The sequence below is a fragment of the Protopterus annectens genome, chromosome 7.part0 (genome assembly GCF_019279795.1).
Source record: "Protopterus annectens isolate FY-2018-M chromosome 7.part0, PAN1.0, whole genome shotgun sequence".
Lineage (NCBI taxonomy): Eukaryota > Metazoa > Chordata > Ceratodontiformes > Protopteridae > Protopterus > Protopterus annectens.
In genome coordinates this window covers 1720785379-1720810816 of record NC_056739.1, presented here as the reverse complement: position 1 = coordinate 1720810816, position 25438 = coordinate 1720785379, and the positions used below count along the sequence as shown (strand labels likewise).

The following is a 25438-nucleotide window of genomic DNA, read 5'->3' as shown; positions in this document are numbered from 1 at the left end:
TCTACTCCCTGCATCCTCACCATTCCTCTATCCTCCCTTTCATTCACATGTTTCTGCAAGGTATTGTTTTGAATTTTAGAGGTGACATATTGTATGTGCTTGTCATAATGAAGTTTATCAATTATGATTACAAGAAGCTTGATGTGGTTCAATTTATGTTTTGTTTTGTTTTTTGAGCAGATACAGATTTCACCTAAACCAAAAAGAAGTGGTTTTGTTTTGAAGGTACTGAGTAGAAGTTGTAAATCTAAGATCCATTTTTCAATATTGAGGAAATCTTGTAGAGTTGTGTGTTGCAGCTGTTGTAAGGATTTTGCTGAGAACATTACTACAGTGTCATTGGCATTCTGAATTAAGGTGGCTGCAGAAATTGCAGTATATATATATTCTTAATGACAATACTAAAGAGAAGGAAACCTAGAACTGAGCCTTACAGAAATCCAGTGTTAGAGGGTTGGAAATCTGAGAATGTCTGTAACCATTCAACAGCCGGGTATCTGTTACAGAGATAGCTTTGAAACAGACGTATGGCTTAGGGAGCAATATCCACTTACGCTAGTCTTTGGAGAAGTAGAATGTGAGAGACACTTGTCAAAGGCTTTAGACAGGTACAGGAATAAGGCTGGAGTGTACAAGTTGTTTTCTGATGTTTATAACACAGTTTATGAATGACGGAAGAGTAGTTTCTGTGTTGTATCCTAGCCTGAAGCCATGTTGACAGGGTGACAGTAGATTGTTGTTTGCTATATGTTGTTGTAATTGGATAGATTTCTCAAGTAGTTTTGAGAGTAAAGATAGGACTGGTATAGGCCAAAAACTGGACAAGTCTGTATGACACCCATATTTGTTTATTGGTTTTAAGTAGATTTTTTTTCCAGAGGCTGGGAACGAAGTTCTGAAATTGATCTGATGACAAGAATTGCAACACAATACTATCAGATGCAATTTGTTGATATGCAAAGGGAAGGAGATCTGGTCCTGAAGAGATTGACTTTACTTTATGCAGTAACCTTTTAATGCATAAAATGTTAATAGGATGTATCTGAAAAGAATAATGACTTAATTACTCGATCACATTAATCACATTAATAAATATAACCTGTATTGGTCAAAAGTGGTATGAAAATAAAATAACCATCAGTTAGTATGAGTTAGTTTACTGGACAGTCTCACATTTTGACTTCAGTGTTATAAAGCATAGGAGTCATATTTGTGAAATCCTGAAGGAACAAATGCAATGTAAGTTCTTAGTAACAGCACTGACAAAATCAAGAAAGTGGCTTCTACAAACTGAATGCCTGCTCACAATTAACTAATGTGGAATTGGTTCTCTTCACTAAGCTAATTATTGGATGAGAGCATTTACACCACACATTCGTAATACATCATCACATTAACAAAACTTATAACAGCAACAGCAATGACCACAGCTGAACAGTGTAATACCTTGGTGCAAGAAGAGTAGAACGTGTACCCATTGGACTAGTAAGATAAATAGCCAAGTCACCTCGACGATTATAAGTTAATGTAAGTCTTGCCTGCACATGTTCCAATGAACTGATGTAATTTGACTTTCCCGCACAGGCATCCACTCTTTTCCTAACTTCCAACTTATTTCCGATGTCCCTTAATAAAGAAACAAAAAAGAAGCATGTAAATCACAATTATTAAAAAAAAATATACACAAAAAGAAAGGACCACAGAGACATACCAATGTACAGTGAAAGTTAAACTACTCTAGCAAATCACTGTCCAGGCAAAGAAACTGTATAGGTATTAAAACTTTAATAACCACTGTTAAAAATATAAATCACTGCAGGAATCCCACCTTTTGCATGACAGCCTCCAGGCATCATCACAAAAGAACTAGTCTGGTTGCTGAGGGCAGACCAGGAGGAAATTCTCCACCCCATGCACTAAACTAAGATACAGTTCCCCTCCAATATGAGAACTCAATTTTGAAGAACCATCTATGAAATTTTTGCAGACTAATGCCTCCCATAGGCTCCTGACACATTTGCTTTTGCTACTCAAGAGGGATATAATATATATGGTTTCAAGCATCTATTGAATCTGTTACACTCGTACAAACTGACATGAATAATGAGGTACTGGCAACTGAAAGGCTACCACCTCAAGCACATTTTGCAGTAGACACATATACCTCTCAAAGTGCAATCATCAAAAATCTGGACAAAGGCCATGAAAAGTAGGTACAACTGGCCAAAAATCGGGATGCTGGTTAACATAAAATTTGCATACATAACCATGCAGTCCCACCCACTCCAATGGAACTGTGGGATACCAACATGAAGACTGAAGTCACTAAATAATAAAAAATGGCAGACATTTGAATTTCAGACTTCATGTCCCTCAGAAAACACATAATAATGCAAAATCTGTTACTCTAGCAACTATCTGAGTTTACAGAAGCATTATCTGTCCCTATTTTTGGGCCTTTGTCCAACCATTATTTTTGGCTTTGTAGAGGTATGGTACAGAGTGTTGTTGTGTCTTTCGGCTTTTCCCGGTTAGGGGTCGCCACAGCGGAACTCCGGTCAGCTAATGATTGGCAGTGGATTTTTACATGTCGAGTTGCCAGCCCTGACGCACAACCTTCAACGAAGGTACGCCCATTCATGCATGTCTCCACACAGAAGACGCTCTAGCTGAGAATCGAACAGGACGTCTTCATGTGAGGCGACAACGCTACCGCAGCACCACCACCGCAGTAGAGAGAGGTATGGTACAGAGTGTACTCCATATAAATAATGCACACATATTTGACTAATCACCAACATGCTTCATCAATAATAAAGTATAAATTACGTGACTCATGGATGATGTTCTCAGTTTTTTCTACTAAACCGCCTATCAGTGTACACTGGCAATGTTATGTGTATTTGCATTACACTAATTATTGTAAAAAAGCCTGAAATAATAAAAACAAACCACACCACATTGATAAAAAAATACTACTACTACTAGTTTAAGCGAACAAAACTCTAGCTCATAAACTACATTTTGCAGCAATGTTTTTATGTAAGCACAAGCAGATAGTTTCTCCCACCACTGTTTTGGGTTGATTTAGTAAATAAAATGTTATAAAATCACAACGATGAACAAGTCAGCCTGCATATTCCAAATTCAAAATAAAAACATACATTAAAAGCTGGACGTGACCCATCACCAGATCGGTGAAGTTCTCCGATTAGTTCAGTTGCTTTTTTGCAAACTACCACTTCTGTTTCATCCAGATTTAAATGTACTTAAAAATTATACTGCACATTTTTCAACATATGTAGCCAGAAAAGCTCCAAATACTTGCAGACATTCCTATGCCATGCTGAATGCTGTATTACCAATAAGTGGAGAGTAAGCATGACATAGCCTTGGTAGACACAGAGGTCCAAACATCCAAATGTATTTTGCAACTTGAGCTGGTAGTGCACAGTCTCCAGTATCAACACACAAGAAGCCCTAACAGAACAACAATCATGCATTACTCTGGAGAAAGTTTCCTTTGCTGATTCACTTGTGCTCTTAATTGCATTCACATTATCTGAAGCAGTAATGTTCTGCCCGTATGATGGAGAAATCATACACCATGGCTTTCATGGAGTATGCATGATTAAACCTGTATCTGAACATGCAATATACCTTGCCAATCTGACTAACCCTAGTAAGTTAACCCTGTGTTTATCTTTTACTGTGAATTGGGTACTTGCTCAATTGTCCTTTCTCTTATAGGATACTGATCCAAAAACTGTATAGCTAAAGCTAAACAATAATAACAATAGATAGGTGACATCCGCAACATCTCTAGGACTGAAGCTGAATTAGGTCTTTATGGATTAGGGTTCTACACTGTTCAGTAGGTCTTAATGAATGAACGAACGAACAAAAGTATATGTTCAACTATCAACTACTTGTAGGTTCATGATATTTAAAATCATACACAACTCTGCTAAAAAAGCAATGTGTCGAAAACTTGTTTTACATTCCTGTTTTGGTCTCAGTGACTACCAACATGTGCATTCATGTTTATATACAACCCATGCTTTATGCACAGGTATGTATTTGTGTATATGTGTTTAGAAGGTACCATTATAATCATGCCTCATTTTTAACTTTGTGTCTCTTATTTTTGCTTAGTGCAGGTTAAGTATAAATTTGCAGATCACAACTTATTTTGGTTCTGTGGTGAGAATAACCTAGAGCAACGATGTGACAAAATCTTATTCTGAAACACACTGAGTTATGTTTGATGAAATAGGCACGGTTGTCTCCTTAGTATATCACTCCCGTAATCATAAAGTACAGTTTTGTACCTACCATAAATGTAGATGTTCGAAGATCCACATTGCTGCAGTCCTTACATATGGGTAGTCCGCTGTCCTCGGTCGGCCCGAATACCAAAGTATTAGGCTGACGTCGGTCAAGGCGCTTAAAACTGACATCAGGACGTCAGGGTACAAAAGCGCATGACCGACGTCATATCCTCAGTCTTTTCTTGCCCCAGATGTCAGAAGGCCCTAACAAGAAAGGCCAAAGCCAAAAAACAGCAAAAAAATAACCAACCACCCTGCACTAACCATATTTACAATATGTACAACCCAAACCACACCACCACCTCTACCTACACCGGGGAAGGAGGGAGGGTAAATTGGACTGCAGCAATGTGGATCTTCGAACATCTACATTTATGGTAGGTACAAATCTGTACTATGTTCTTCATCTCACATTGCTGCAGTCCTTACATATGGGTAGAATCCCAAAGCAGAGGTAAGGGAGGATGGCAAAACTATAAAGCATTAGGGGCTGCCAAAATGCCCTGTAAAATTGCAGTGGCAAATCCAGCCCTAGACTTAGAGTAAAGTGGAAGGTGGTAATGCTTAGAGAAAGTATGCACTGAACTCCAAGTAGCTGCTTCCAAAATATCTTTAGTAGCCACCCCCCTTAAAAAAGCAGTAGAAGTGGCAGTAGCCCTAGTGGAATGAGGCCTAATCCCAGCTGGAATCTCCTTACCATGATGGGAATAACAGAAAGCAATACAAAAACCAATCCACTTAGAAATAGTTTGTTTTGAAACAGGTTTGCCCTGAGAACCCAAAGCAAAAGAAACAAACAACTGCTGAGATTGCCTGAACCCTTTAGTTCTGCTCAAATAATATCGCAACTGTCTGTGTAGATCCAAAGTGTGCAAAATCCTCTCCCCTTTATTTTGGGGGTTTGCATAAAAAGTAGGCAAATGAATAGTTTGGTTTAAAGCCACACTAGAAACCACTTTAGGCATAAAAGAAGGGTTAGTCCGCAAAGACACCCTATCCTTGTGGAAAATTAAGAAAGGCTCAACCGCCATAAGGGCCTGTAATTCAGAAACCCTTCTCGCAGAGGTAATGGCCAACAAAAAAGCAGTATTCCATGATAAATATTTCAACTCTGCAGATGCTGCAGGCTCAAAAGGTTGTAGAGTGAGTTTCTCCAACACAAAATTGAGATCCCAAGCAGGAGTAGGAGCTCTCGTGGGGTCTTATATTCTTTGCCCCTCTAAGGAATTGCTTAAACAAAGGATGAGAAAATAATGGTGGGTCACAGTCATAGTGAGCAGAAATTGCTGCAGCATGAACCTTTATAGAGGAGAAGGACAAACCTTTGTCCAATAACTCAGTAAGGTATTGAAGAGCAACACTTAAATTAGGTTTAGAAACATCAAAGTCCTTTGCTGTACTCCAAAATAAAAATCTCCTCCATTTATCTGCGTAAACTTTCCTTGTACTAGGCCTTCTGGCCTCCAAAATAACATTCAAAACTTGTTGTGGAAGCTGAGACCCTCCAGGGTTTAAAACAGAATATGCCAGGCTGTTAGATGTAGAGAGTGAAGTTTGACATTGAGTAAATGACTGTTCTCCTGAGACAGCAGGTGAGGAATCGAAGGCAAAGGCCATGGAGGCTCCCGTACCAGACTTCTCAGTAATGGGTACCAGTGCTGTCGAGGCCAATCCGGAGCTATTAAAATCATGTTTGGCTTGTCCTGTCTGACCTTCAGGAGTACCTTTGGGAGGAGAGGCAGAGGTGGAAAGGCATATACACGTGAAGATTGCTCCAATTGAATGAGAGAGCATCCACTTTCCAAGCTGTGGGATGAAACCTTTTTGTGCAAAACTTTGGCAGCTGGTAATTTAGTGGAGAAGCGAACAGATCTATGTCTGGAGTTCCCCATAACACTGTCAATTTCTGAAATACATGAGGATCCAATTTCCACTCGTGGGGATCCATAATTTGTCTGCTCAACACATCTGCTAAGGAGTTCTGTGCTCCTGGCAGAAACCTTGCCTGAAGATTTAGTTGTAAACTGAGAGCAGTCTCCCACAAAATCATTGCTTGTCTGCATAGAGGATATGAATGTGTCCCCCCTTGCTTGTTGATGTACCACATGACAGTTGTGTTGTCTGTTTGAATCAACACCTGCCCTGGAAGAAGTAAATCCTTGAAAGCTATCAATGCAAATTGGACTGCTAACATCTCCTTCAATTTGATATGTAAATGTTGAAGTCTGGCAGGCCACATGTCTTGTACCCATTTTCCATTTAGATGAGCTCCCCAAGCTTTGTCTGAGGCATCTGTCGTTAGAATCTGACTCGCCTCTGGCCGGGTCACAGAGAGTCCCTTGTTTAGGTGACATTCCTGAGCCCACCACAAAATTCCTTTTGAATGCAAGGTATTATCTGAATGACAGTGTCCATATCTTGGCAGTGCTGCGTCCATACATTTTTGAGATACCATTGTAGCTTCCTCATATGCAGTTTGGCATTGGGAAGTACCAGAATACAAGATGCCATGAACCCCAAGGCTTGAAGGACTGTCCTTGCAGTCAGCCTGGACTGACGAGACAATTGGTGGAAGTAAAGAGAAAGATTCTTTTGTTTGTCCGGGGTCAAAAGGCCATCTGGGATGCTGTATTCAGTCTCACACCCAGAAAGCACATGTCCTGAGAGGGTACTAGACTGGACTTTATTTCGTTCACAGAATACCCCAGGCATCTTAACACTGCCATCACATACTGTAAATGATGAAGAAGTTCGTCCTTTCCTTGGGCCAGAATCAGGCAATCGTCCAAATAAGGATAGATTTGTATTCCTCTTAGCCTGAAGAAAGCTACCACTGGAGCCAGAACCTTCGTGAACACTCTGGGCGCAGTAGATAAGCCAAAGGGCAATGCAGAGAACTGATAATGAGAAGTCCCAGCCCGAAAACGCAGATACTTCCTGCAACTGAGCCTGATAGGAACATGAAGGTAAGCCTCCTTGAGATCCAGAGCCACCATCCAGTGATCTTTGCCCAGCAGAGGTAAAAGCTGTTGTAACGTCAACATTTTGAACTTGGGAATGTCCAGATATGTGTTGAGGATAGATAAATCCAAAATTGGTCTCCACGTGTTCCCTTTCTTTGGTACTGGAAACAGGCGAGAATAAAATCCTAGGCCCACTTCTGGCAGAGGGACCGGTTGTATGGCCCCTATTTGAAGTAGTAGAGAAATTTGTTTGTGAGCCTCTAGTCTTTGCTGAGGAGGAACGTCTGGCATGCCTTTGAAAGGAGGCAAGGTATGGAAATAAAACTTGTAACCTTGGTGTATGATATCCAATACCCATTTGTCTTGGGTAATCAAAATCCAATTTTCCTTGAAGAGTGCCAACCTTCCTCCCAAAGGTGCTGCCAGGCAAGAAGGATCTGGCAGCTGAAAAAGTAGGTCATTGGGCCTGTTTACGAAAGGACTGGCCCCTGCCCTCACCCGAAGATTGTGCAGGTGAACTCCCTGTTCTAGGTCTAAAAGAACTCTGAGCTCTGCCCCTACCACGTCTAGATCTACCTCTAGACTGAGAATCATAAGAAGGATACGTCCACCCCTTAGCAGGCCAATTCCTACTAAACTTCGGAGGCTGAACTTGCAAAAAATCTTTAACAGCCTGCATAGACTTAGCCTTGTCTTCCATTTTCTTCAAGACTGACTCCACAGGTGAACCAAACAACACATCAGACTGCAAAGGAGCATCCAAAATCCTTGTCTTAACATGGTCAGATAAATTCTGATCCTTCAGCCAGGCGTGCCTGCGAAGAACTGAACCAGTGGCAGCCACCCTAGACGAGGCCTGCACAGCATCAAAACCACATTGTAATGAATGCTTACCCACCTGTTCAGAGACATGCACCAAATCTTGTAATTCTTTACACTCAATGCCTTCCGCCAGAGCATCCACCTTAGACTTCAATTGAGAAAGAAGAAAGTTTTGATATTTCAACATATGAAACTGGCAATTCAAAGCCCTCATAGCTAAGGTAGAAGATGTATAGACCTTCTTTCCCCATCTATCCAAAGCTCTGGCCTCTTTATCTAGAGGAACCGGATTTTTACAACAGAGGCCTTGACACCCTTAGGTCCCTGACTAATAGTTTCTGGGTCCGCCCTAGGACTCTTATAAAGATATTTATGAGCCTCAGGCACCCTGTAATACCTATCCGGTTTAACAGGCGCAGGAGGCAGAGAATCAGGATTAAGTGAAGCCTCTGAAAACACATCTTCCACAACATCCAGAACAGGGGTATAGCCAAGGGCCTATGTTGGGGTAAAAGCAAAAATTCCCTAAGCCTTTTCCGAGAATCAGAGAAGTCCTGACCTTCCCACTTAAAATGTTCCCTCATGGAATGAAGTGTCTCTGAAAAAGAAAAATCCTCTGGAGGAGAAGCAGAAGGAGTGGAATCATCTGCATCAGAATCAGAATAAGGAGAGTACTCCTGCAAGTCTTCAGCCGAAGACTCTGAAACATCCGAAGCCTGCTCAAAACTTCCCAACTCTGGCTCCACCCTAGGACTCTTATCAGGAGGGGGCAAAGAACCTCTAATCAGAGTAATCAAATCTTCTGCCATTTTAAGCATGTGCTTCTTAGGCACAGACCCTGCTGAACTAGGAGTGACACCAACAGAAGCTAAACCTGGCCTGCCTCTGGGAGAAGCCTTGGAAACAGAAGGAGAGGGCCTAACCACCCTAGGAAGGGAGGGGAGTACAGTAACCTGAGAAGCCCCTTCAGCCTGACCTGCCTCCTGAGAGGCCACATCCTGCAAAATCAAAGTCTCCCCCTGAGACTCCAGAGAAGTCTCCGTCGGAACCACCGGTTCCACTGAAGCCTCTAAAGAACCGGCGTCCGGAACGGACGACTCATCTTGCCTGGTTTTAACTGTTTTGTCTTTGCGCTTCTTCGTAGAAGCGGGCGCCGGAGAGTCCGACGGCATATTATAATTGCACCGCTTACCGAAGACCAGCCTAACACAATCTAACCTTCGCTTAATAGTGCGCTTATTGAACCTAGCACAAAAGCGACACCCAACAACGTCGTGCTCAGGCCCCAAACAAGGAATGCACAAAGAATGATAATCCCTATGCGGTATCTGTTTCCCACAAGAAATACAGTTATTCACTTTTTCTGACATCCGGTAATACACTGAGGCAAGAAAAAACCAAAATATTCCCCAACGGGGTACTTAGCCAACTTGGATTTGGTCTGAAACTCCGAACTCGAAAAATTTCAGAACGCCGAACGGCACTTGCAATGCTGCTTCTGCATCGGACCATGCGGCAAAAAAGACTGAGGATATGACGTCGGTCATGCGCTTTTGTACCCTGACGTCCTGATGTCAGTTTTAAGCGCCTTGACCGACGTCAGCCTAATACTTTGGTATTCGGGCCGACCGAGGACAGCGGACTACCCATATGTAAAGACTGCAGCAATGTGAGATGAAGAACATCTACTTAGCTTCTTCCACTCCCATGAAAGGCCTGGTTGGCCGTCAAACGTCATTAGCTTCAGTCACAGTAGAATAAAGGAGGCCCAATTAGAAATAAATTCCCCCTTCTCAACCTGCGCCAACTCATCTCTGGGTCCCCGTGCAGCATATTTAAACACACACTTGCTCAGAGCTAAGACAGAAAAAGTGAGCATTTCCAGTGACATTGAAGTTGAGGAAATCTATGCCTTTTTTTTTTTTTTTTTTTTTTTTAACAGTCTTATTGCTAGGCACTACCAAAACCACAACAGCACATGCACAAAATGAAAACACAAAGGTGGCAATAGATGAGAATTTTTTTTTATCCTGTATGGTCAATGCGTATATTTTGTATGCCCTATAAGCTGTATAAAGAAAATTAGTGGTGGAAATGACCACTTGAGATTATCTATGCCCATCTATTTTCTTAACTTTCAATACTTCTTTTTTGGCATTTTGGTAATAAAGGGTATTAATAATAGCCAAAATGAAAGCTTTTTTTTTAAAGAGGCTATTAAATGTCCCATGGGGAACTTGGCTGGATAGTGGGCTCTACAATCATTTTTCATATGCTAGATCTAGAAGTATCCTGCCACATTATGGCAAGAGCAGGCAAGACAAATACATTACTGGAGAAGTCTTGTAAGAGAGGTGCTGCTGACTTAACAGTGCACTTATTTTGTGGGAAAATTCTCCACTATACACTTCCATTGTAAACTTCAGTTTGTGATTTATTAAATAATGCTTTACTGTGACTGGAGTGACAGAAATGCAATGCTTTATTAAATAATGCTTTACTGTGATTGGAGTTACAGAAATGCAATGCTGTTTTGAACTAAATGTGGTTCTATAAGAGAACTAGTAAAAGGGTGGCAAGTAACATGTGGCAGTCTACTTTAGTAGCGGGAGCTAGGTGTGTGTGTGTGTGTCTGTGTGTGTGTCTGTGTGTGTGTGTCTGTGTGTGTCTGTGTGTGTGTGTGTCTGTGTGTGTGTGTGTCTGTGTGTGTGTGTCTGTGTGTGTGTGTGTGTGTGTGTGTGTGTCTGTGTGTGTGTGTGTCTGTGTGTGTGTGTGTCTGTGTGTGTGTGTGTCTGTGTGTGTGTGTGTCTGTGTGTGTGTGTGTCTGTGTGTGTGTGTCTGTGTGTCTGTGTGTGTCTGTGTGTGTCTGTGTGTGTCTGTGTGTGTCTGTGTGTGTCTGTGTGTGTCTGTGTGTGTGTGTGTGTGTGTGTGTGTGTGTGACTCTGTGCGTATGCTGTTGTTGCGTCCTGAAGATCTAATAGTCCTTATTCATTACCTTGGAATTCAAGCAAAAAAGGCAGCGGATCAAAAACAATGGGAGAGAAATATATTGCATGGTGCTGGTTCTGATCGTGGAGGTTCATTGGAACTGCTTCATATCTCATAGTTGGAAATCCTTTGTTTTGAAAGATTGTTTTCCTCCTGGTATCTGGACACTGCTCCCGGAGTGGATTTACTTAGTAACCATTAACTTCTCCATTCAATTTTCAAAACCAACTTAAAATAAAAAAAAAAAAAAAATTGGGAATTGAAGGGGCCATTTGAAAATTTGTCACACCCCATTATTTTGGCCTCAAATCCAGTAAATACCAAGGAATCTGGAATGGTTCAGAGGTATGTTAAGATACATTCCACGGACACTTGGCTCAAAAATCATGCATCATCTAAAATGACAAAGAATGTCAAAACAAGAAAAATAGAGTTCAAGCCATCAACAAATGTATACCTTAAAGAATAAACACCATGACAGGATCAACTGAAAGTAAAACATCACATTCCACTGCAATTTCTTGTCATTCTGACTGATGTCAGTTCATAAGTCAAACATTCTCTATCAAAAATTGCCACTGTAATGTTTTGGAAAATCCATGCACGGGTACTCAAGACCTTTTGCAGCCTTGGACTACATTCCTTGTATATGGAGTGTTAGTCTTCATAACTAATGGGCTGACACACTTAGTAGCTATTCCTACTTATTCTGTAACTTTTTATAACGTACAAAAACAACAGGCATGTGATACACAACTTGTACATTTGTTCCAGCTATCCACTAATCAGCAAGCTCAGCAGAAAAATTATTGTACTGAATCAGTTGGTTGTAATGTGTACACATCATCTAAAGGCATTCTTTCTATAGTCTGGCTTCATGCAGCAGGGGACAGCTTTTCAATTACATCCCCAGGTAACCAGGTTTTATTTAGTGTCCCCAGCAGGAGGAGCTAAGGTGGTGGTGGGTAATGGAGTGGCCTATTCTCTGCTCCCAAGGGAGGTTGAGGGGTTGTGCACACTCTTCGGCACAATGTGTGACAAATGGGACAACTGGCCATGGAACAGGCTGTTTACTAACTGTGGACAAAGTGCAAAAAATCTCCCTTTTCTGAAGTAAGCTTCTTTATTCTGGATTTTAGGATTAGTATCAGCTCTTTAGGCATATGTTTATATATGTGTGTGTGTGTGTGTGTGTGTGTGTGTGTGTGTGTGTGTGTGTGTGTGTGTGTGTGTGTGTGTGTGTATATATATATATACATATACATATACATATATATATATACATATACATATATATATATATATATACATATACATATATATATATATATATATATATATATACAGACACACACACACACACACACACATATATATAGAGATATATATATATATATATATATATATATATATATATATAAATATATATAAAATAAAAAATATATACACACATATATATATATATATATATACACAAATAAAATATATATATATATATATATACACACACACACACATACACACACACAGTATGTGTGTGTGTCCTCTTTTGTGCCATATCTCCCATATGTTAAGACTTAAAGTTCAACACATTTTAATTAGTGGAGAAATATTTGACCCATATACTTGAGATAGTCAGAAAGTTTCTGATGGTGCAGGCTTGAAGGATGGTCATAGCCTGCTACAGTAAGTCTGCAGCTAGGTACTCTCCAAGTACTTGTGGAATCATTACTCTTACATTTGTGAATCATATCCAACCATCTCATTTCATATTTCTGCAGCTAAGTATACTTCTTAGGCGTGAATTGCTGCATCATGTTAAGTATGGGGAAAGACCATATATTTACAGGTTGAAGGTTAGATTGACTTTTTACAAACAGTTGCTGAAACCAGTAATACGTTAACATATATCTTCTACAATGGTAGGCGAGGTTACATGATCAATTAAAGGACCTTTTGCATTTATGGATACATCCAAAAGGACAATATCATTGGTGCTTAGGGGTTTTGAGGTACCTCTATACCTCTACATACTGTCATCTTGGACTAGAGCAGACATATTACCTGAATGCATTAAAATTACTAGCTCTGTCATCCACAGTCTTATTTCTTAATTCCGTACACAATACAAATGTGTTCAGCAAATATTAGAAAAAATAAACTTGACCATTAATCCAGATTGTTGTGCGAGACATATCTTTCAATGATATAATCAGGCTAAGTCTAGACCCTTGGAGAATTCTGAGTGCAACGACTTGCTAAAATTTACTATTATTCAGAGATCAGCAGAGCACATCTAAAATGTAGTTTGAATACAGGGTGTTGTAATCACACTGATTTACAGTCTCTCAAGATGATGTCCGCTATGCTAAGCATATTCTGCTGCTTTCAGTGGCACACTAAGAAGCAAAACCAAAATCCAAATAGAGAGAGCAAGAACTATTCTGCTTCTGCATTACGTTTTTAAACGCATGCTGTATGAGCTATGCAGTAACATGAATGCATACTGACTCTGCCTGCACCCCTATTTTCTAGCAGAATCAGTCTTCTCATGAGTTTACATCTTAAAATTGAAGTAGCCAAACCTTCTGCAAGAATAATTCACACAACCAACCATCATCATCATATAAAGCATGCTAGCAATGTTAAATAACAGTCAATGCATAGTCACTAATTTTCCGTTTTGTTGCCTTGTTCCAGCTATAAGAAAATACTGTGGCTTAGACAAGTTCACCTAGTAGTAAGTTGTGGCTACCACATACATTTAAACTCATGGGTGGATTAATTTTCAAATTGCTGCCATTGCAGCTTCAGCATTAGGGGGTGCAGTATGGCCAAGTGTTTTGTCCTTTTGATGAGAGGTTAAACCAAGGTTCCATCTGCTTGAGTGGGAGTGTAAATGATCCCACAGCACTTGGTGAAAAAAAATTAAAAGTTGCTTTACTTAAATCTTTCCTTATTTATACTTTTTCACATTATTTGCACATTCATAATCTTAACATAGATTATTATGATTGGGTTGCCAATCACAACCTATTTATTATGTGCTCAAGACACAGACACCAAGAAATTCACCTCGCAAGCAAAGCTCAAGAGGTGAATCATGGCATCTATATCAAGAACACATAATTTAAGGTTATGACTGGTGACACAATCATAACTCTTTGTAGGGCATGGAGCTTTATTTGTTCCATGTACTGGTAGTTAAAGGGAAAAAGATGCTAAGTTTTTTGCTGGTTTTCAAAGGTGTAAAACACTTAGTGGATGAGGTCAAAAAGACAGTGTAACACAATGTTATGTTTACATATAACTTTCATGCATCTCAATTGTCTAAATTTTCACAGAATGCCCAGTTTATTGCTCGACAGTTTTGGTCTGTTACTCATAAAATCTGTGGTTTTTGAACAAAGCACTGATGACTAAAGCTACTAAATAATGACATACAATTGCGTTTCAGAGTTCAAATCCTTCAGAAAATGCATGCAAACTCAAATCCTGTTATTACATCAGCTTTCCAAGTTTTTAGTGGAAGTGGAGGACACCATTGTTAAGAACAGTAGGCAGAAAAAAACTTTATTCTGCTGCTGTTTGCTGGTCTGTACTGGCATATTTTACTGTCTAGCCCAGCACCCAACCTTAACAACTTCAGTAGGGGGTGCTTAACATTTGTTAAGGTCGGGTCACACACCACTCTGGCAATTAACTGGTTTGTGTTTTTCCAAACATCAGAGCGTAATTACCATGCTTCAAGCACTACAAATATCTCATTATATTTTTATTCATTTTTTAAATATTAACATATAACCTACACATAAAAATTTATTTCCATTAAAAAACAGATAAAAAAATCTGATTTTTTTTTTAAATCCATCAACTAATCTTGAAAATGTCTTTACCTATCTCCTCAGCCCTTCTTCCACAACCATCTTTCTTATTTTATTTTTTTATTTATTTATTTTATTTTACATTTGTTGACCGTGCTAGTCTAGCTGGATATACGTCCATTTTCAGTAGAGGCCCGGGGAGAAAAGCTCCAAAACAGTATTAATTTAATTGAATAAAGATACAAAGCATCTACTTTATTTGTTGTTATAATTTTTTTCTTAATGTCAAAAAAAAGTAGGTGAGAGGAGGAAAAAAGGGAAAGAGACAAAAAAAATAATATACAAAAGTGAGAAAAAATAAAAAATAAAATAATGTTAGTGATGGTGCAAAGAGATTAAGAGCATTAGATGTAACTATAGAAGAGTAGGTATAGCAGATTTAGAATAGTGGGTTAGACATAAAAAGCAAAAAGAAATGTATAGCTGAATATCTATCAAATAATTTATATACCTAGATGCTCACAGGGCATGGCATATCACAAAACTCTGAAAAGGCTAGTTTTTATTATGCAGTAGTTTGATAGAGTACAGAAAATACTGAGCTAACACAAGAAGAAAAAAATGTAGAGGAACGTAAACAAATAGTGAAGGAAATAACAAATGGATATCAGTGTTAAGGAAGTTTTGAGGTATTTTAGCAAGGGGAGAGGGTGCCAGTCTGGTTTAGAACATGTACATAACCATTGGGATTTAAGGAAGACTCTTAGGTTCATAGGTTCATACTAGGCTATCTGCCCCTAGGGCATTTATAAGCCTAGCCAGAGTGTGTGTGGCTTTCACCACCCCTTAGGATGAGAATACTATACCCATTAGTTTGCTGTGCCTCTGTCCAGCAGTGACACAGAGATGATTCCCGGGGTAAACCTACGATCTCCCATCCACTCGTCAAGATTTCTCTTGAACAGAGTCAGTGAGGGGCTCTGCCTCACATGGACTGGGATTCTGTTCCATAGTGTAGGGAGTCTCTGGGTGATGAATCTGTCCCTCCAGCACGTCCTATTTATATCCGTGTTGAGGTTTAAGTCTCTTGCTCTCGTGGCTCTGGTGGATTTGGATTTTTTGAGGTGGAGCATGTCCATTAATTCCGGGTTGTACATGGCCTTGTATGTCAGGCACAGATCACCTCTGAGCAGACTGTATGCGACTGAATAGAGCTGAAGTTTCTTCAGTCGGGCATCGTATGACATATGTTTGAGCCCCTTTATCCTTTTGGTGAGGAACTTTTGGGGTCTTTCCAACTGCTGCAGGTGTCGGGTAAGGTACATTCCGAATGGGGCGTTGTACTCAATCATTGGTCTGATAAGTGAAGAGTACAGGGGTACAATGACCTCTCCTGATCTGGATGTGAATCCCTTCATGATCAGGTGGGCAATGTAGAAGGTCTTCCTTAGTTGGTCTTAGTTGGTTCTTAAACAGTGGGGTAGATATAAGGGTAGTTAGATCATTTGGCAGTCTGTTCCAAGTATTTCCAACAAAGTTAGTAAACAGGCAATCACCAGATTTGTTAGTGGATTTAAGGGTGGCAACTAGTAACTTATTTGCTGAGCGTAGAGCTTTGAGATTTGTATAAGGACTAATAAGATTACAGAGTACAGGAGTATTAGTGGGATGGTACAGGACCTTGTGAGTGATGGTAAGTTGTTGAAGAAGAACCTGGGTTTGAAATTCCAGCCATCCTAGCGGTTTCAGATTTTGGCAGTGGTGGGTTCTAAAAGGGGAGACCGTGGCAAATCTCGCGATGTTATTATAGGAGGTCGCCAGCTTGTTTAGATTAGTTTTAGATAGGTTGGTATATATGGGGGAGGCATAGAGTAGGGTGGAGATTAGATGGGTTTGAGCAACAGTAGTCCTGGCAGAGGGTGTAAGAAAGGCTTTAAAAGCCTGTAAAGGAAACCAAGTTTTCTATTAACTGCTTTGATAGTTAAGTTTATGTGATAGTCATAGTTAAGATTATGATCAGTTGTTACACCTAAGAGTTTGGTGGTTGTGTCGGGTGCTATTACAGTGCTATTATTTGATGTAATTGTGAAATTAATATGGGTAGACTTCTGTGTAGGAGTGAACAGTAATAGTTAGTTTTTTTTGGGTTAAGGAGGAGACAGCGTTGATGGAACCAGTTTTCAACTAAGGTAACTCTTTGGGTATTGGACTGGAGTTCACCTGAAGAGGCTGCGGCACAGATTAAAGTTGAGTCATCAGCATATTGTATGCAGGTGGTATGGGGAGGGTAGTTTTTAGATCATTAATGAAAATAGAAAAGAGGAGAGGTCCAAGAATGGAGCCTTGTGGGACACCCAGAGTGACTGGGAGCTGAGTAGTTTGTTGTCCCAGAGGACTGCCTGTTGTCTGTTACCTAGATAAGACTTAAACCATTTGACTGCCTGAGTATCTAAGGAAAGTGATTGTAGTGTATCTAACATTAACTTATGATTAACCATGTCAAAGGCTTTTGAGAGCTCTATAAAGAGAGCAGAGGAAAGCAGGTTGTTATTTCGATTTCTATTAATACAGTCTGAGAAGGATAAAAGAGCAATTGTAGTGCTGTGGAATGGTCTAAAGCCATGCTGGCAGTCAGACAGTAGCTTGTTTTGTAGGAGATACTTGAGTAGCTGCTGGTGGATACATTTCTCCATGATTTTTGCTAAAGGAGAAGAGTATGGCAATGGGTCGAAAGTTAGTGAGTTCAGTTGAGTTGCCACCCTTATGCAATGGAATTATATGTGAAACTTTCTAAAGAGAAGGGATGTTGCATTCTATGATAGTTCTGTTTATTAGGATGGAAATAGGGTAGGCTAGTGCACTAGCTGCCATTTGCAGATATTCAGCTGGGAGGAGGTCGGCTGATGGAGTACAAGGTTTAAGTTTTTGGAGAAGTGTATGAACGAGTGATGTTGGCACTGGCTGTAGAGTAAATGCAGGAGGATTATTATCTGTTGAGGGTGGTGTAGTGGTGCTAGCTGTGGATAAGGTATTTGCTAGTGATTTAACTGATTCTGAGAAAAATCTGTTAAATGTGTCTGCGATTTGGATAGGAGTGTTTTGAGTCAAGTTAGATGGGGTAGGAGTTTTTGAGCGACCTGGATGAAGTAGCCTGTTGATGCTTGACCAGAATGTTTGCGGATTATGTGGTTGGGTTTGTTGGACTTTATGGTAATAGTTTTTTTTTGTCAAGAATAGTTAGTTTTTAGTAGTGTTTCTAAGTTGTCTAAAGTTTTGATGGTCTATAGGGTCTTTTGTATATCTCCATTTGGAAAACATCTTATTTCTCTGTAGCATTTTGTGCCTGGTCTCTTTGGAGAGTAAAGGAACAGGTTTGGTCCTAGTCCTCACTGTACGGGAGGGAGCATGGCGGTCAAGAATTAGCAGGAATTTGGAGTTAAAGTATGACACCGCTTTATCAAGCGGTAGGTATTTTAGGGGTGACCAGTTGCAAGCTTTGAGCTCAGCTAGGTAGCTGTCTGGGTTTAGATTTTTTTTGTTCTGGGTAGTCCTAAAGGTAGTTTGGTTGGGTATAGTGGTCTTTTGTCTAGTTATAAAGGTAAGAGAGTGGTCACTAATATCATCAAGCAATGTACCTGTTTTATATAAGAGAGGATTACTATTAACTAATATCCAGTCTAAGGTACTTTTTTATTGCTAGGTTTGTGGGTTCTGGTAGTAGAGGTGATGGTTTGATAGAAGCCATAAAGGTTTATGTGAGTAGTAGGTTTGGCTGAAGTACAGCAATACCAATCAATATTAAAATCTCCAAGGAGTGTTGTTTCTTGTGGGAAGGATGTGGACAACCAGCTAAGTGAATTTTCAAGAGTATTAATGTTATTACCTGGAGGGATATAGGCACAGATAATGTATAAGGATTTATTTGTATTAAAATGGAGCTTAGTGATTAAGATTTTAGCATTGTTAGGAGTGGGAGGTTGAGTATCCAATATAGTAATTTGTAATTCAGATTTATACAATATTGCTACCCCACCACCTTTTTTGTTTATCCTGTATGAGAAAGGAGAAAAAATTCTGAATATTGCAAAAATGCCATGAAATGTTATGGATGAAAAGTTGTTAAACAGATAGATAGGAGGAAAGATAATTAAAAGTGAAATCTTTCTTATTTCATCTAGCATAGCATAATTGTATAGTAATCTACATATTGCTACAAACAATATTCTGCCCTACTTTCAGTTTCACACACTCTCCATACATTACATCCAAAATTATGTTTTTAAATCCTTCCTATTTATATTCATTTTTAAAACTTCTCCAAAACTATTTTTTTACATTGTAAAAAATGTTCGTTTCTTCATTAGATTAATTACATTTACTTCTTTACCACCTTATTATATTTCATCTTACTTTTAAACGGTGACTTATTCAACAATATTTTCCACAAGAAATTGCCTGCTTCATAAAATTTCTCAAACCTTTTCCTTCTATTCTTTACAGCATTTTTGCACATTCCTTCCAATGATATAGCATTTCTGTTACATTGTTATGCCATAATTTTCTATTTTCTTATCATTAATTTTCATCTTCCATAACTTTATTTTCATATAATTTCCCTTCCATCATTTCTTGTTTAAAATGCATTTCTCCACTTCATATTTCCATACTTAGTCATGTCTATCTTCATTATCCAAAAACAATGTGAAGATGCGAAGGACATTACAATATTATTTAAATGCAAACCTCCTCTTTTTCATTATACATCACCACTCCTCACTGGATTCAATCTTTATCCCCAAATAAAATTGAAAAAATATTTCTAACATCTTTCTCTCCATATCTGCTAGAAGCACACTTGCCTGTATAAATTATGTTCATTATCATAATATGTACATAGTTTTACATATATATATTTTGTTAAATGAATTAAAAACATCTCCATTGTTTTAAATGTTATCCATTTTATTTCTTTCATCATTACTTTTTACTTTTCTGTTATTCACTCTTCAAATTTCACTCCTAACACACCTATTTCCTTCTTAGTATAATACATTCCAATTTTCTTAGTTTCATCCAATCTTTTGCTTTTTTGCCTATTTAACTCTAGCCCAAATTTCTATAATAATTCATCCACTCTATTTGAGCTTCACTTATCCATATCTAATTTTTATCTACAGTCGATCATCTGCGTATGACAGACAAATTAGTATTACAATTCCTTTTCCTCATCCCCCTTTTTGCGTTTTTTCATTTGATTTGCTGCATTCATTACCAGTACAGACGCATACTTAGTCATCCTTGTTTAACTCCTCTTTTAATTATCTTTCCTCCCATCTATCCGTTTAACAACTTTTCATCCATAACATTTCATGCCATATTTTTGCAATATTCAGAATTTTTTCCCCTTTCTCACACATCTCTAAAACATTACACATTGCTTCATGACTAATCTGATCAAAAGCCCTAGTCACATCATGTCACTAGCTTTACTTCTTATTTATTTTAAAATCATGTGTTACCTATTTTACTATTAACATTCCATTCACCTCACTAACACTAACTCTGAAAACCCCTTCTCTTATACAATTTCATCCAAAATATTTTGTCCTTTTTCTATTTTCATGTTAATTAGGCTCCATTTTTTTTCCATCTTTTCTTTCCATATAAACTTTATTAGCCCACCATAAAGCTCTTTAGTGTTAATATTTAACAGAATACCAATTTCTCATATTCATTCATCTGTTTATAATATTCACAACATTATCAATCTACTGCTTGTGCAGATTTTTCCCTTGCTCCTCCTGTTTCTTCAATTTCTGTTAAAGTGATCTACTTTTCCAAGGAATTCTACACATTTTCAGTTTTTTTTTTTTACAATTTATATTTCTTCTTTTTTTACTACTTTCTTTTCATAGATCCCTACCTACACACTTTTTCACAATTTCCTTTATTATTCTCTGTGCTTACATTTAAAATGTCATTCTTCAAACACTGAATCTATTCTTCCTTCCTTTCACCTCTTTTTCCCAAAAACAGTGAAACCACTTTTCATTATAAAACGTTTTGTCTAATCACACTGTTTACTTCTTTCCATACAACTTTCTATTTCTCTTATTCTATTTCTTTTTAGTGTATTTTTATAATTTCATTATATACTCCCCTATTGCTCTGCATCACACTTTTATTCTACAATTAAAAATATTTTCTTGTATTTTTCTTTATAAGCATTTCACCAGTTTGTCCAGTTTTATAATATACTCCTGTCATGGTTTCCAAAAAATCTTATTATTTCTTTACATCTCATGTTTTAGCAATCACTCCAATCTTTTTATTCATGTACATTTTATTTCTTCGGTCATTGTTTATTCCACTCCATAATCTCTATGACCTGAAAACTCAAAAAAAAAAAAATCCATTTCATGTTATTTCATATCTGTTGAATATGCCCCAATTTATTTCAGTTCTACAAGTACCCCATTTATATACCCATTCTCTACTTTTCCCATTTCTCTCAAAATCTTATAACTTCTCTTATTACCATAACAACTGGTGTCATTTCCCCCATCTCCTTTCTCAAACTGCAGTTAAAATCTCCCAACATAAACATACTTAATAAAACATAGTTTTTAAGTTCCTCCAACATTTTCCATCACATTTGTGCATACATAACTACAATCATCCTTAAACTTCCTTCCTTTTTCCTTATACCGCATATCACTTGGCTTCCAAGTACTGCTACCACCACAGCGAGTATCCTCATCACTTCACTAACATAAAAATCATATTCCTGAGCACATATCACTCCTAACTGACCAAATATTTTTTTACCCCACATTGCCACAATTCTTTTCCTTTTTTCTTCATTCACACAGCTCGTATCTTGCATAACTGCCACACTTTTTTTATACCAGTCAATATCACCCTTCTAATATTTCTAATGCTGTTTACACTTAATACTAATATTCCTAACCTTTCTTTTCTTGTATAGCATAGTCCACAAATGCTGAAATTCACCTCATTTTCTACATATAAACATACATTTTTTGTGGTATGTCCCCTTTCCCAGACACTGACTCCTGCAAAAAAATATGTTTTTTGTGTGTGTGTGTGTGTGTGTGTGTGTGTGTGTGTGTGTGTGTGTGTGTGTGTGTAAATTGCATGTGCTGAGGCTATTTCTTGGTCCATGCGAGGTCGTGTGTTTGGTTTGTCAATCACTTGTAGTGGACGTTTCTGAGGGAAACTACTTCATAAAAGTGAATAGACCTGTTTGTGTATATGCATATTTTATATATATATATATATATATATATATATATATATATATATATATATATATAATTTGTGTATTTGTTTATGAATATATATAAAAATCTTGAAATGTTTAAGTGCCTTTAAAAATATGTAAGGTGTCTTTAGGGTACTGCAGTATGGAGTGTGGAAATATTCTCAACAGTTAGATAGCTAACAAGGTCTTAAATGACAATCCAGGCTGTACCTAAGGAGGTTGCTTTAAAGTCAGAAAATCAAAAGTTCCTCAACTAGAGGGTCACTGTTAAAGCCTTAAAAGTGTGACGTGGGACATCACAGTCAGAAGTAACCTGTGGAGAACACTGTGCAAGGATGTATTTGCTTACAAAGATGGAAGCAAGACCTATGAGAAGCCTGCAACTTTGGAATGACATTCTAATAACGACCTGTACACTGAATAGGACTATGTTTACTCTGACTACTGGGTAAAAAACAATTGAAGGTACTTAGGTTCATAGCTTGGTACTAGGCTATCGGCCCTAGAGCCAATACAAGCCTAGCCATAACAATTCCCTGGCTATTTCTTCCTACACTATTTACTTCCTGGACCCGTCTAGTAGGGCGACTGATGTGATCCCTGGGGTGAATTTCCTTTCTCCCATCTTTTTATACAAGTCCTGCCTCAAGTGTCTCAGGCCATGTGGTCAGAGACTAGATGATTTTCAATTCCTCCCAGTAACTCTGCTGCCAAGTGCAAAGCAGACAACTGCTGTATTCCATGTGTGGTTAATTGGTGACCACATATGCAGAATAAATATTAAACAAAACTGTGGAAAAAGCCTGAACACAAGCTGGCGCAATAACAGCAACTAGATGAGCTTGCCAGTTTAGCCGCCAAACCCAGGACTGTGTCAAAGAAACTAACCAGATGATGGCATGAAGTCATATTCCATTGCATTCAAAGTGCTATGCCACCACAGAGAAATGCAGATGCACAAATTCGGCACAAATCTTGTCATCCCTGCCTCTCAGCTGATGAGAGAGATATTGAAATCAGATACAAACATAGAAGAAAATGGCTGCATGGAATGTAATACAGTTATGAAAAAACATTTGGTCAATACTGGTACAACTAAAAGTGGATAAAGCCAAATGTGTGTTGAAGCATGGTTTAAAACAGAAAATATCTGAATTGACAGCAGCAGTACAGCAAAAATATTTACTTTTTTTGTTTTAAAAATGTTAGAAATTTTAGCAGCAGTTAATGGATATAGCAATTTTTTCCAAAAACTGATGAGCAAGTAAGATTAGTTGAACACTTAGTAATGCAAAGTTTAAAACAAATTTCTCTGTTTTTTAAAGTTAAAAATGCATCACATAATGTAACATTTTCTAACAAAGTTCTATGCTCCTAAGACTGAAAATGCTACTGACAGCAATGTGAAAACCAAAAAACAAGCTTGAAATGCAACAGATCTTATAGACCGGGATAAAACTACAGCTAAATGTCACTGCATTACAACAAAGCTAGTAGAATATACTACATTTTTTATATGAAAGGGAGGCTTACACCCTATTAAATTCTGGAAGTTCAGTTAGTGATAACCAAAAACTAGGGCAATATGCATTCATGGTGACAGAAAAAGAATACCTCCTTACAAATGTAGAAATTCAGGCATTTATTGGAAAACTGTATTCATAACACCTGATTTAACTTATGTTGTAGCAATATCAACAAGAAAACATTTTCCCATTTTAAAGCACTATGAAAAAATAGGAAGAGGGAAAAATCAACAAAGCATTGCAAGCTGTGTCTCACTGTGTAAAATTGCACTCTTAGGGGTGATTTGAGGCCCGATGCCACAGGTTACACAGTAACACACACACTCTTGTGGGTAATACCACACTGAGAATGGGCTGTTCAACTGTTCTGTCATTTTTTTTTATGTAAACTACTTCTTCCACCTAATAGAAGTGTACTCAAATGCTGAAGGAGGTATTTTACATGTAAAATACAAGTTACATCAGTATTTAATTACCACACATACATACACACATGCAAACACAGCAGATAATAGTCTGAGATGTCTGTATGTGAGCAAATGAATGAAAAAAATGCCATGCTTTGCAACTCTTCATCCCCTCTACCTTACTGTCCCTGTTCAGCTGCTTCACCCCCCCCCCCCCAAGTTTTCCTGCTTCTTGCCGGCAACATTTTATTTATTTAGTTTTTTTTTTTTTTTTTTTTTTTACTGCTGGATATTAACAGTTTCATAACTCTTAACGTTTAAAGAATCAATGATGATGGACTGCCTGTTTCAGTCAGTGCTGTCACTTGACTATCTCTTACTCACTTGTGCTCTGTAACACACACACATGCACGCACACACACTTGCACTTTACTTGTTAATTTAATTTTACACTCCCTAAACAGCAAAGTGTTAATTAGCAAACATAAGAAAAGGTCTTCTTTTGCTTTCCAGATGCCTGAGCTTCACTGCAGCTTAATATGTGGTTGTGAAGCAACAGACTCATTTTTCAGCAGGCACTCCCTGAACATTAACATTCTGCTGGGGAGCATCTTTTCTCCAATCAGGGTTTAATGTACAGTTTTTGCCCATTCTCTAATAACAGTTAAGGTCTTAACCTCACAGATACAAGGTACACGGTTTGATTCTGACCTTTGGTTATCAGCTAGGCTTGTAGTACTCTGCAAACTAGTATTTACCCCATAAACCTATATAAATGGTAGCCAGTGGCTTAATGCACCCATTCGTTATATGGAGGGAGGGGAAAGGTAAGCCATTAACTCTCACAGACTCGGGATCAATAATCAAGAGAAGGCAGTTGGCATAGACCCTACAAAATTAGCAGAATTTGGTTGTGGTTAGACAGTAAAAATGATCTTCTCATCAAAAGATTTGTCTAATCATACTGTTCACTTTTTTTCATACAGCTTTCTATTTCTGTTATTCTATTTCTTTTTCGTGTATTTTTATAATTTCATTATATATTCCCCTATTGCTCTGCATCACACTTTCATTCTACAATTAAAAATATTTTCTTATATTTTTCTTTATAAGAATTCCATCAATTTGTCCAGTTTTATAATATATTCCCAGCATTGTTTCCAAAAAATCTTATTCTTTTCCGTCTTATGTTTTAGCAATCATTTTATTTCTTTTGTCATCATTTATTCTAGTCCATGCTCTCTATGATCTGAAAACTCAGAAAATTCGATCCCATGTTATTTCTTTCATAT

At 38.1% G+C, this 25438-nt stretch overlaps 1 protein-coding gene across 1 annotated transcript in view; it reads right to left on the bottom strand.

Moving 5' to 3' along the window:
• FURIN (furin, paired basic amino acid cleaving enzyme) overlaps positions 1-25438 on the bottom strand; it is a 1258063-nt gene that overhangs the window by 217562 nt on the left and 1015063 nt on the right. The window contains exon 13 of the mRNA XM_044078261.1: positions 1447-1626. Coding sequence (XP_043934196.1) covers positions 1447-1626 — 180 coding nt within the window. The remainder of the gene's footprint in view (positions 1-1446; positions 1627-25438) is intronic.